Source organism: Coenobita brevimanus, chromosome 73, assembly GCF_032717465.1.
Source record: "Coenobita brevimanus isolate Jiangsu-jjx chromosome 73, ASM3271746v2, whole genome shotgun sequence".
In the NCBI taxonomy this organism is placed as follows: Eukaryota; Metazoa; Arthropoda; class Malacostraca; order Decapoda; family Coenobitidae; genus Coenobita; species Coenobita brevimanus.
The window spans coordinates 1,719,839-1,733,819 of record NC_137026.1 but is presented as its reverse complement, the minus strand read 5'-3'; the positions used below and the strand labels follow the sequence as shown (position 1 = coordinate 1,733,819).

General features: G+C 42.3%; 1 protein-coding gene across 1 annotated transcript; it reads right to left on the bottom strand.

Annotated features, from left to right (window-relative positions):
• Window positions 1-5,244: 5,244 nt before the first annotated feature.
• Window positions 5,245-12,706, bottom strand: LOC145407411 (ribonuclease P protein subunit p29-like). Its single transcript, XM_080278341.1, has 3 exons — window positions 12,678-12,706; window positions 11,219-11,405; window positions 5,245-6,164 (listed from the first exon to the last, which is right to left on the bottom strand). The coding sequence occupies exons 1-3, from the start codon at window positions 12,704-12,706 to the stop codon at window positions 5,586-5,588; spliced, it is 795 nt and encodes a 264-aa protein (XP_080134467.1). The 3' UTR covers window positions 5,245-5,585.
• Window positions 12,707-13,981: the final 1,275 nt, after the last annotated feature.

Here is a 13,981-nt window from a genome sequence, read left to right as displayed (position 1 = left end):
GGAGTGGAGAGGTATATGAGAGAGGGGGGTGTGAGCTAGGAGCAGGGCAGTGAAATGGCGGGGTACAAGGCGACATGGAGGCGATTTGTTTGTGGCCACCCCTTACAGGATTAAGGCATCTGGCAATGGATAGATAAATAGATAGAAGAATATAGTAACGGAGCAGAATCAGAAATAAACAGGTAAGGAAGAGGTGTTAGTAAGCTTCCTAACCACACACCAGAATACCACCACCCCTAGACCCCTCCCTAAGCCTACACGCAGCAAACTGAATAGATCCATGTCTTGTGCCAACTGCTGACTAATTCCAGGAGGCAGTGTGTATGATGACAGGGCCTTGCATTCACCTGACTATACTCTTCTTTTTTTGTTATGCAAGGAAGAAGGATCCAAAGGCCAGGAGCCCACAAACCGTTCCTTCAAAGAAAAAACAATACAAAAGAGCGCCAATTTCAAGATCTGGCCTAAAACTGTCATCCCTCCATCTTGAATGCTGAGCTCAAACAGTAGATTAACATTAAAACATGATGCTGGTCACGAAGATGTGCTATGAGAAGGATGTAGAGCCATAACCCTGTCTTTTCATGACATTCAGCTATGTGAACTAAGCTGTGGAAGGATGAAAATGTGGGTCAGGTTAAGGTGAAAGGAGTATAGTAAAGCAGATCCTCATGATACGATAAATTACAGTTATGATGATGAACAAGTTAAGACCTTTTTTCCAACATACAATAGACTTTTCACTTATACGATATTATGATCCAGTATGAAGCCTCGCTGGTCGATATACGATTGCTGGTTTCGCTTACACAACTGCCCTTATGCAAATGGTCTTTGCACTCCTCACTACCATATGTGTTGGTGTCAGTGATAGAACAACAGTGTGGGATTGGAGGTCAAGCAACACGTGAAGTGATGCGAAATAATAACCAGCGTAGGTGACCTGCAAACTTGATTTCTGATTGATTTTTGGAGGTAAGTGGAAAGTGAAGTGCAGTGAAGTGAAATGGTGTGTATGACAATCCTGGGGTACACAGTGTCTCCATGCAAGCTCACAGTCAGGCATCTGAGCCAAGATAACTGCCTAGTGTTAACAGGTGCTGTTATTGGATCTCTTTTCTTCTACCTCACCCATGAAAGGTCAATGAAACACCACTGTGACTGCCAAATAATTGTGCAGGTGTGTAATGAACTGTGCAGTGTGCTATTGTATGTGGAGAGGTATATGAGAGAGGGGGGTGTGAGCTGGGAGCAGGGCAGTGAAATGACGGCGGACAGGGCGACATGGAGGCGATTTGTTTGTGGCCACCCCCTATGGGATTCAGGCGTCTGGCAATAAATAGATAGATAAAACTTCTTGTGTGTGAAATACTAAAAATTGTGACCTGGAAATCATGTCTGGCAAGGACACTACCTCTTGCGGAAGGTGTGGTGTTACTGAAGGTGCTGAGGGCAGGCCTATATGGTAAGGATTTTTGAGATGGTAGGTTACATGGTCCTAAGCCTCCTTCCTGCCCCACTGAACCCATGTCATATAAACCTTGGTATGCACTAAATCATTACAAGATAAGTTTTCCCTTGACGTGACCACATTGCATGCTGACTCGCGGCTGTACAGTATGTGATTGTGTGTCCCATTTCACTGGGCAGGCTAGCTCTTTCTAATGATTTCGTATTTTCTCAGCTTGTTTCTGAATCTTGCCTCACTCATGATAATGATGATGATGATTCAAGATGGGTTACCGCGTGTTGAACAGAGAATCATGTACGCATCAGTTTTATGAAAAGGGGATATGGCTGAGAATTGTATCGTTTATACATGCTCCAACATGCTTGCATGCATCAGCCTTAATCATATAATGCCTAATGGTGGCTCTCCACACTGCTCAGAGGCTGGCAGCCTCCCTGTTCAGTCCCTTATCCCTAAGGTCACATTTTATGGCCTCGTCCCAGTTTTTTTTTTTTGGTCTGCCTCTCACAACCTTACCTCTGATGTTCACACTTCTAACCTTCTGCATCCAAATGTCATCCTTCATCCTCTCAACATACAGAAGAAGGGCAGCTATTGTACACTCCTTTACCCTCACTTGACCTAAAATTGCCATCTCTACATCTCGAATACTGATTTGGAACAAGAGACTTACAACACAAGATTATCCTAGTCTCGAAGAAGTGCTGTGGAAAGGACGCAAAGCTATATTGTTGCTTTTTCTGCTGCTGTGCTACATGAACTAAGCTACAAGAGGACAGAAATCTAGATCAATGTAGAGAAAAGTATGTATAACTGTCAGCAACATTTCTAGACATGGACAAGACATATGACTGATCTGAATTACAAACAGCACAGCACTCAACATATGCTGTATAAAATATGTGGTTAACAAACAAGCATAATTTAGAATACGTATTATTTCCTATCGTTTATAAAGGCTCCAACATGTTTGCATACGTCGGCCTTGGTCACCTAATGGCGGCTCTCCATGCTGCTCGATCTCTGGCAGCCTCCCTATTCCATCCCTTATCCCTGAGGCCACACTCTATGAATATCTATGAAGGATTTTGGTGACTGCTTACTTGGGGCCTGAGTGAGCATATTATGTATTTAAGGAATGGATTATGAAAGGGATGGGTTGTGTCACTCTGGTTGTTCTGTTTATGGTGTGTGTGTGTGTGTGTGTGTGTGTGTGTGTGTGTGTGTGTGTGTGTGTGTGTGTGTGTGTGTACGATCGTGTGTGTGTGTGAGTGAATGACAGGTGTTTAAGGAAGAGTACAAGATTACAAAGTTCAAGAAATTACAAGGAGCTTATGTAATCTATGCAAGTTGGAAGAAACCACTGTTGCTGTACTGAAGCCCAAGGGCCATCTGAACATAAGCCAGTGGACTGCAGGCTGAAGTTGCCCTCCTCCTGCAGTCCACCATCCTCCTTTTGTGGGATAGGAAGGGAGTCAGGGGCAACAGAATCAGCCACCACACAAAGGTATCCCCCTCCTGCACTGAGAGGTGATGTGGGAGCTTCATAACACCCCAAAAAGAATACAGAGCAAGGGTAGAAAAAATGTATTATCAAACTGCGAGAATTAGAAAGGGAGTGTGTTAAAAGATAAATCTAATTTTTTTGGTTCCTTAATAGGATTCTTGAAGTGTAAAAGCAGACAAAAGGCCAGGTGGATGTGTAGTGAGTCCTTGAATGAGATGCCTCGAAGGGCAAGAATTACGACTGAGGAGAGGAAGGATGGGACTGGAGTGTACTGGTGTTGTGATGGTTGATTAAGATGCTTTAGGAATGTGGAGAGGATGGAGGATGACAAATGGGTGAAGAAAGTGATAAGTGTGAGCATCGGGGGAAGGGATGTGAAAGGCAGACTGAAAAAGACCTGGGACACGGTTGTGGAGTGTGACTTCAGGGATAAGGGAATGAACAGGGAGACTGCCAGAGATCAAATAGCATGGAGAGCTGCCATTAGGTGACCAATGCCAATGCGTGCAGGCATGCTGGAGCCTTTATAAACAAAACAAAACGAGCAAATATCTAGTGTAGGTAGGAAAAGCTGGTAACACATACGGCTATCCCTGAGAGGCATTACCAAGGGAGTGGTGTGGGGATAAAAGTACTGCACACCATTCTAAATACACAAAGTCCAGCTTGAGACTGCTACTATATGTATATACGTCTAATCTGTACAGCTACACTGTTCCCCACGGGTTGGCTGGACTCATTGGTTCATATTCTCATCCATCCATTCCTTCTGATGCCACAACATTCCAGACATATATAATGCAAACCAGACAAATTCTTTCAGTTTATTCCTTCCTATGTAACAGCCAACACATACCTAAAAAAATAAAGAAATACTGGCTTCCCTTCCTAACACAGCAGCACTGGTAGAGTTCTATTTGCTGGGGACTGAAGGCTTAAAATTAAAAGCAATTCACTGACATTCCTTGTATTACTGCTATAATGAATGTATGCAACAGGTCAACTCTGGAACTGTCTCCCTCTGTCTGTGTTTCCTACTGCCTATGATCTCCAGTCTTTCAAATGCAGTGTGTCCAGGCATCTCAAACTGAACGCATCCTGATTTTGGCTCTGTTATCTTGTTTTTGTTTTTTCTTGGAGGGAACAATTTTGTGGGCTCCTGGCCTTTGGTTCCTTCTTTCTTGCTTAAAAAATAAGAAAAAGATGGCCACAAATGCACCTGGGACAGTGTGTGTGTGTGTGTGGTGGAGGTCTAGCTACAATCTCTGATGTTCATGTATGGAAGCGAGGCGTGGACCTTGCAAGAGGGGAACAAGTCAAGAGTGAGAGCAGTGGAAATGAGTTACTTGAGAGGAGCATGTGGAGTGACATGGAGGGACAGGTTGACGAATGAAGAAGTGAAGGAACGCTGTGGGGTGGATGTGGATGTGGTTGAGAAGATTGGGAGAAATACACTGAGGTGGTTTGGACATGTGGAGAGAATGGAGAATGAAAGACTGACTAAGAGGGTTTATGTATGTGAGGTGGAGGGAGGGAGAGGGAAAGGTAGACCAAGGATGAGGTGGAGGGATGGAGTTGAGAGGTATATGAGGGAGGGGGGGGTGAGTTGGGGGGAGGGTAGTTAAATGGTGGGTGACAGAACGACTTGGAGGCGTTTTGTCTGCGGCCACCCTTTGCGGGATAAGGGCATCGGGCTATAGATAGATAGATAGATAGATGTATCACAGTTACTTGGTCATGTCAACTAATATTTAACACCTCCATTCATTCATGTCAGTACCACCAACAAACAAGTCATCAGGTCAAGGTTGTCAAGTGTTCCAAATGCTTGACCTCTCCTTCACACTGATGCTGTACGAGGTTCATATGATGCCAACTGTGTGTTTCATATTTCTTGCAGAGATTTAATTATTTGAAGTACACAGCACCACTTGATGTACTGCTACCTACTTCTTCCTTCACCTTTCTCATGCAATTTCTGTGTCTGTCCACCTCTCTTCCCATTTCTCCCATCCTTCCTGTCACTTTCTATTACTCTTCTTATTTTTCAGGTGGTTTTACATTGAGTGACAAACTTAATGGTTTCCTGTAAGCCAGGAAACCATTTACAACACTGGGTGGTAACCATATAACCAACCCATACGTGTTCCCTTCTTGTCAACAAGTGGGTTGGTGGAGGGTTAGTGCCCCTCCCCGCAAAACAACTAACTCACCGAGACAACGGCCACCCCTTACGGCATTATGGTGTCTAGCTATAGATGATGAATAGACAGATTTTCTGGCCCACTCACTGAATTTGGTGCTGAGAGTTATCCCACTTATCATACTTTCCTTGTTTCTGGATCTTGCATTAAACCCATCCTCTGGGAAGACAAAAGGTAAGCATAATTGTTGTCAGAGTCATATTGCTTATAAAGGCTCCAACTGCAACTGAATATTAAACATACCGTACGTTCTGAATACAATTAACCAAAATGTGCAAATGATTCCACACTTTCTTCTAAGAGTTTACAAGACATTACTCATAATATCACAGTACAGTATTTGACACAGATCTTGTATAACACAAACAATACACTTACATAATACACCCTTAGGATACACAAGTCACAGCCACAGATTCAGTTTCTTGAAATTATGCTTTGCTCGTTCCACTGCTCTCTGGTGCAGGTGATTCCCCATTATTGAAAACCCGACGCCATCAACAACAAAACTGAACTCACTGTGAAGTTTGGGGACGATTTTCACCGTGTCGTCTGGCTTGATCAAAATAAACGTGTTCTTCGTTTCCTTTATCACAATCCCCTGTAAACCAATGTACTCCGAGCACCGGGACCTCGTGACACGCAGGAAGCAGCCAAAATAGTCAATCTTCCTGATCTTGTTCTGTATGGTCTCGGTCTTTGAATTCCGGTCTTCCCCCTTCCACCCGTTCTCTCTAAAGTAACTGATGTTGAGAAGCTCCTGTGCGTACTTCTTCCACATGTCGTTGATGGGAAGGAACATTTCAAACGTCTTGTTGTTCCGGGAGACAGTGTGCAGGCCCAGCACTCGCCTCTCCTTGCCACTGAGGCGCTTTCGGCCGCGGTGTGGTGCATTCTGGCTCTTGTCGTTCCGCCGCTTGTTCAGGGACTTGCGGGGCCTGATTCTCGCTTTCTTCTCCGTCAGTAAGAATCCTCTTCTGACCTGCAAAACACACGTAACATAAAAACCTCTTACTGGCCATGAACTGGGAGTATTACATAAATCTCAGTTCCACAACAACTCAGTCACACGGCGCCAAAAAAACCTGCATACTAAAACAATGTCAATGTCTCCATCATGTGGAAATAAAAATAAAAATGGCAGAAAAAAATACATAAGTAGAGTGGACCCGAAATTTAATGTACCTCAATAGAGCAGATATCGATTTAACAAACACTACGAAGCCACCAGATTTCCACCGGCTATAGCAAACACCGTCTGTTAAATGGGACAATATGAGTGACAACCTCTGCCTCCCTCTCTCCCTCCTCCACTTCATTTACATACCTGGTACAGTACACTCTCCTCATTAGTCTCTCACTCTCCATCCTCTACTGAGCTTGGCTATGTCTGTTTCACCTTATGTTTGCCAACTGACAATTTTACCAAGTGTAGGTACTTATCTATTTATTTATTTATTTTTAAAGAACTAAAGGAGCTAAATCAGGGGTCTTCCAACTTTTCTATCCATGCACCCCCCCACCCACCCCGAAAGTTATCATATCAAGCCACACTCCCATGACTGAACCACTGAATACAGACTGCTATTCATTAACACTAATCCAGTATAAAATGCTAACACAGCGGTACAGTACAGTCATGATTTAAGACAATGGGAAGCAACGATCTTACAACAACACGAGCATCTGATTTCTCCCGTAATTATTCAATAACACAATAATATCACTCAACTGCACAGGAGGAACTAAGTGCGAAGTGGGTGTCTTTGGGTAATGGATTTCCAGACGGCTGCATTTGTTTACAACTCATGCACTGTGCTTTTAACGGTCATTGTTGGGGTTCCTTGACCCAAACCAACCCACATGACCAAGTCCAATACCTGCTGCTGCCTGCCTCAGCCTCACTGCTATGTTGACTGACGTTGTGGCTAGAGGCATATTTTTTCCCCCTCACTCATTTCATCCCAGAACTGAGCATGCAGTTTCCAAGCAGCCTGAAAGTGCTAAGAACACAAGAAAACCATTTTAGTCCCAATGGGAATATAAAATAACTGGACAAAGTGGTGTGTGGTGTGTGAGCATAATGCAAATGTGAGTCACATTCAGACACTCATATAAAATGAGTCAGCTGTGTTTACTAAGTGCATGGTGTCTGCTGGAGAGTGGAAAAAAACTAAAGAGGTTAATGATGAGGGAGCAATAAATACCATGTTTTCATGTTTAGTGCAAATGTGTGTTGAAGGGGCCTTTTTTTTTTTTTTTTTTTTTTTTTTTTTTTTTTTTTTTAAATGAGCTGATGGGGTTGGAAAATTTGGCTCCTATGGCATGTGAAGAGTCAACATGTTGATGTATGAAGTAAGGTAAGATAACTATGTGAGGTCAGCTCTTGCGACTTATAGTACAATATCATACACATTACGCTGCTTGACCTACTTGTTTAATATTCAGGATTCCTAAATTCATGCTTACCATACAAGTTAACTGCAGTTACTGACAATTTCATCGTATTTGATGATTAATGATACTTTCAAAAACAGTTTTATATTGCATTTTTTTTTTTTTTTTTTTTTTTCCCCTAAATGCACCAAAATTAATTTTTGGCGAAATATGGATCATGCTGGGTGGCAATTTTTCACGGCTGATTATCAGAAATCTCTGCCTATCTTCTTCCGTCTTTCTTTCCTTCATTCTTTCCTCGTCTTTCTGCCTGCAGGGGACTTTACACTCCCTCTTCTGACTTTCCTTCATTCTTTCCTCTTCCTTCTGCCTCTGGGTGTCTCTACGCTGAGTGACAAGCCAAATGGTTTCCTCTACACCAGGAAACCATTTACTATGCTGGGTGGTAACCATGTAACCAAATTTTGGCGCCTGGTGGTTTAGTGGGTAATTTTTGTGCTCCAATCGGATTCAGCCAGTGAAGGTTTATATCCAAGGGATGGTTGGGGTTTATTGCTCACGTAATGCCACTCAGGGATGAGTGAGGTTGGTCACTCTCATCTTAAATGTCAGGACAAACTGCCTAGCCCCGGGCTTCTACGCTCCTAATGGGGCAATGTAGGATTGGATGATGGATGGATGTTTATCAGAAATCTCTGCCTTGTTTGTACAGGCATACCCCAGTTTAATGATGTAACTGGTTAGGTAAAACCCCATTGTTAGGCGGGGTATCGTACATTGGGGGTACTTTTAACATGTAAAGTAATGTGGACCGTCTACCAGCCTTGGGTTTCCCCCCAAACCAAGCCCAAAACCCACCCAAATGAGCCCAAAAATAAGTTTAAAGCCAGTCTAAATGGCCTAACAGCTGTCAAGGAAGCTAACCTAACTAATACCTGTACATAACTCACTAAAACCAACAAATAAATCTGAGAATCGTCAAATATAAGTCTGGAAAAAATCAAGCTTAGTAAACTGTACCCCAAAATGACAATGTTCACCCACCTATGGCTAAAACACATTAATCTTTGTCTAAAAACAGTTTATAAATCAACCTAAACACACAATTTTAGTCTAAAACATCATCAAAATCAGGAAAAAAAAATCAAAACTCAGTATTAAACTGGGGTTTGACCATCATTAGGTGGGGTATGGTGGTACAGTATTTCTACCCCCATCGTTAAGCCGGGGTATCGCATCTACTGTAGGGGTATCGTATATTGAGGTATTACTCTACTGGGGACTTTAAAGGTTAGGCATAATGGCAATTTTAGGTGGTAAACTATTTGGGGAACTGGGAGGTAAAACATCTTGGTTAAGTCAGGTTAGGATGCCCTGACGTTTCCAGTTGGTGAGATCCTATTAAACATGCTGCAGCTGGCATCTAAGATAGGAACAGTGATGATAACTGAACTTCATATATATTAAGCAAAGTTGGGTCTTCTTAGTACTTGGATGGGTGACCGCCTGGGAACACCAGATGCTGTTGGCATCCCTACGTGTCAAGTGGAGGATTAGTGCCCTCCCTGTAAAACAATTAACTCTCAGCCCTTGGCCACCCCATTTGGGATACATGGCGTCTGGCAATGAATGAATGATATATATTTTTTAGGAAAAATATGGGGTTCCAGAACCTAACCCCCTATTTTACATATACATACAGTCACATTTTAGCACAAACTTGATTCAGCACAATATTCTACATGACCTGCCTCGTGCTGTATGGAGACTTCTGTAGTTGTAAAATTACTGAAGTGGTAATGACCATATCAAGCAAATACTGCAAAGTATGAACACGTTCACAACACTGTCATTAATAACGCAGTAAGTACAGTATTTTACTTATACTGTACAACCTAAATCATATTTGAGTGTGAATGGTATGTAGGTTTTACGGAAACTGGTTTCTCAATTTTCAATATTACAGGTATCTCAAGAATGCTGCTATAAAAATTAATGCCTATATTCTATGTTATGTGAAGGAGTGGGAGCTGGAGCTAGCTCTGGAGAAAATTTTGGAAGCTGTTGCCTCTCATGAAGCTGAGAGGGCTTCCTCTGTGCTAAGGGATTTTTGTACATGGTTAGTACTTGGATGGGTGACCGCCTGGGAACACCAGATGCTGTTGGCTCCCCTACGTGTCAAGTGGGGTTGGTGGAGGATTAGTGCCCCTTCCTGTAAAACAATTAACTCTAAGCCCTTGGCCACCCCGTCTGGGATACATGGCGTCTGGCAATGAATGAATGAATGTGTTAGGAGTGTATTGCTGTATGGTAGTGAGACCTGGGCAGTGAGGGAAGAGGATATTTGTAGAATCAAACATAAAAAGGTGACAAAGATTAGGTGGATGTATAGTGAATCCTTGAATTCAAGGCTGGGGAGGCTAGGTATATGACTGAAAAGCTGGGAGGAAGGATGGAACTGATATGCATTGGTGTTTTGATGAGGAGGGGTAGACTGAGATGGTTTGGGCATGTGGAGAGGATGGGGGATGATAATTGGGTGCAGAAAGTGAGAAGTGTTAAAATTAGGGGTAGGGTTGTGCGAGGTAGACCAAAAAAGACCTGGGACAAGGTCACTGAGTGTGACCTCAGGGATAAGGGACTGAACAGGGACGCTGCCAGAGATCAAGCAGCATGAACAGCTACCATTAGGTGACCAAGACTGATGCATGCAAGAATACTGAAGCCTTTGTAAATGATACAATATGATATGAAAGACTCATGAATGACTTTTCCAGGAAGGGAGGAAGTTGATAACAAGGTACAATGGAGTAGGCTTAGAAGGAAGAACACAAAATGCTTAGATGCTATTATACACTGTATGGAATGCATTCATGTAGGTACAGTGTTGAATGAGAATATGTAAGTCTGGTGGCAGAAGGGGGCATGGTAGGCCAAGAAGTTGAAGAAAAAATATGGCAAATGACTGCGAGAAAGAAATGTGTTAATTTTTGATGATGCTAAGGAAATGACAAATCCAGCTGGTTGAATGAATAATGTAGCCTATAAGCACATGAAAAGCATTTGGCATCATTTTTTTTTACACAATCTTGAATTTGGCTCTCTGTTATCTTGTTTTTGTTTTTTTCTTGGAGCGAATAATCTTACAGGCTTCTGGCCTTTGGTTCCTTCTTCCTTGCATAAAAAAAAAGAAAAAAAAAAAAAAGGAGGAAAGAGATGATAAAACGTGTCTACCTGATAAATCAGGCCCGTGCATAGGAGTCAGGATTCTGGGGGCTTGAATGATGAGTGAATGAATGTATGGCCCATTACTAGGCACGCTGTTGATTAGTTATGCTCCCTCATAATATCTCTTTCCTGCTTAGGTGGGAAAAAGAGACAGGATGATGATGGTGATGATGACAATAATGACAATGACAATGATGATGATGATGATGATGATGATGATGGTGATGGTGATAATGATGATGATGATGATGATAACAATGATGAAGCCAATGATGATGATGATGAAAATGACACTGATGGTGATGAAGATGACGACAGCGATGACAATGAAGCCAATGATGATGATGATGATAACGATGATGATGAAGACAATAATGATAAAAACCGAAGAATAAATGAATACAAACCCACCTCGTCATTAATTTCATCCCTATCTGAGGCAGGGAGATACGTCCTGAGGAAGTCCCGAAGTTGTTGCTTGGCCGAGTCGTCTCCAGCTTCTACTTTGGGCAGACCTACGATGGCCGACGACCGCTGTGTAACCACCTCCGGCAGCTCGTCGTAGATTTTTACGTCCTCACTTCCATGATGCTGACGTCTGAAATTTTTTAAGATTTATTACTACAATGCTGGTGGTAGTTTTTTTTTTTTTTTTAATGTGAGGAAGAAGGAACCACTCACTTGATGTAGTGCTGCCTACTTCTTCCTTCACCTTTAACTTTCTTTTTCTGTGTCTGCCTTCCTCTCTTCCTATTTCTTACCATCATCCACTCAATGTAGTGCTGCCTGCTTATTCCTTCACCTTTATCATTCTTTTTCTGTGCCTGTCCTCCTCTCTTCCTATTTCTCCCATCTTTCCTGTCACTTTTTATTACTCTTCTTTCCTTTTCAGGTGGCTTTACATTGAGTGACAAGCCTAATGGTTTCCTGTAAGCCAGGAAACCATTTACAATGCTGGGTGGTAACCATATAACCAACCTACACTTGTTCCCTACATGTCAACAAGTGGGTTGGCGGGGGGTTAGTGCCTCTCCCCGTAAAACAACTAAATCAAAGACAAATGGCCACCCCTTATGGGATCATGGCATCTGGCTATAGACAGATAAATAGATAGACAGAGATTATTACAATGCAGTGATACGACCTAACACTAAGTTTACATTAAGCCTTTTCAGGGTAAATATTTAGCATGGGCCACAACTATAATCTGTTCACTTTCACTTGGCCTACAATTTCCATTGCTCCACCTTGAATGCTGAGCTGTAACAAGAGATTAACACTAGAATACAGTACCAGGCATGGTGCTAGACGAGAAGAATCGTATCGTATTATAAAGACTCCAACATGCTTGCATGCATTGGCCTTCGTCACCTAATGGCGGCCCTCTATAATGCTCAATCTCTGGCAGCTTTCCTATTCAGTTCTTTATTTATCCCTGAGGTCACACTCTATAATGTCATCCCAGGTCTTTTCAGTCTGCCTCTTGCAACCCTACTTCCAACATTCACAGTTTTCACTTTCTGCACCTGACTGTCATCCCCCATCCTTTCCACATGCCCAAACCATCTCAGTTTACCCCTCCTCATCACAACACCAATACTGTACACTCCAGTCTTATCCTTCCTCTCAACTCTTCCAACATAAACCCGGCTCCCTCAGGTCTCGTGTTCAAGGATGCACTACGCACCATCGTCATTTCTGCATATTTGAGTCTACAAATCTCCTCTTTCTTAACTGCCCAGGTCTCACTACGATACAGCAGTACACTCCTAACACATGCTGCAAACAAGGATCCCTTAGCATAGAGGGAGAATGCCCTTAATGTCAGGAGAAGCAATAGCTCCCTGAACATCTTCCAACCACTGCTCACTCTTGCCACAGAGCTAGCTCCAGCACCATCTCTGGCACACAGCATATCCCCCAAATAACAAAACTCCTCCATACATTCAAGAGACTCACCAGCAAGATCAATCCTTACACGCCTGACAATCTCCACACACTCTCTTCAACAGACCACACACACACATGAAATCAGCATTAGCCTCTCACAATCTACCTCTAATACCACTACATCTCTTACGCACCCACTTATCACAAACACTGCACAAGATGGAATTACTTTCCCACGCCCTTGTGGCAATGCATTTACGGTGTTGCCTACTCTAGTCAGGAAAGTACATCAGACATACATAAACGTACAGTCCATGGATTTAGAAACATATTGTTAATAAATCCACTTATAAATTGATTCAGACACTTTGTAAAGGTGTAACTGAAGTGCATTTCTAAGTATCAAAAGGATTCATCAATAAGCAAGGAAAATGTGGTTTAAACAGGTATAAGGGACAGAGGGCCTGGGTCTCCCACGCTGCAGTATCATTATGTTGGTACATTTTTATGAAACTAGCAGGTTAGATCAGGATAAATTACGTTAAGCTGTGGCATGTATGGCTGGGAAAGGCTAGGTTAGGATAAAATAGGTTAGGTTAGGTTAGGATAAATTAGATTAGATATGGTTCAGTTTGGACAAATTAGGCTAATTTGTTAGGAAAATTTAAGTTAGGTCTGTGTAAATTACGTTAGGCATGGGCTAGGTTAAGTGAGGAAACTGGGTTAGGTTTGAATAAATCAGCATTGATGAGGGTAAATTAATGCTGAAATGGCATTCTATGATGGTGTCCATCTGTCTTCGACACACAAGATGGCGTCCGTCTGTCTTCAGTGCCGTCATGACTGAAAACAAAAGAGGCTTTTTAAATGATCTTCACTATTTATAAAGACATAAACATCAAAACTTGAAAACACTGATTAAAAAATGATCACTTGAAGGATTTAGTATGAAAAACTGAAGAAAACTGCAAACTATGGTGGTCTCAGATCTCCTTGAAGATTACCACCCTCTGTACGATGCCATCATTGCTGTCAACCAACATAGTTGTGCTCTTAGTAAAGTGAACATTATTTCCATAGAATCTGGGTGCCATAAATGAATCATACAATTATGTAAGGTAATCCCTGCCACAAAATTTTCATCTTTTCTTAATGGGAGTTCTCCTGCAGTTCATCAAAATTTCTGTGATGGCAATATGAAACGAAAATATATGTGAAAGAATACCTTTTAACCTTTTGGGAGGAATGAGAACTCTGACAGGCCTGACGCTGCTGGCAGGGGAC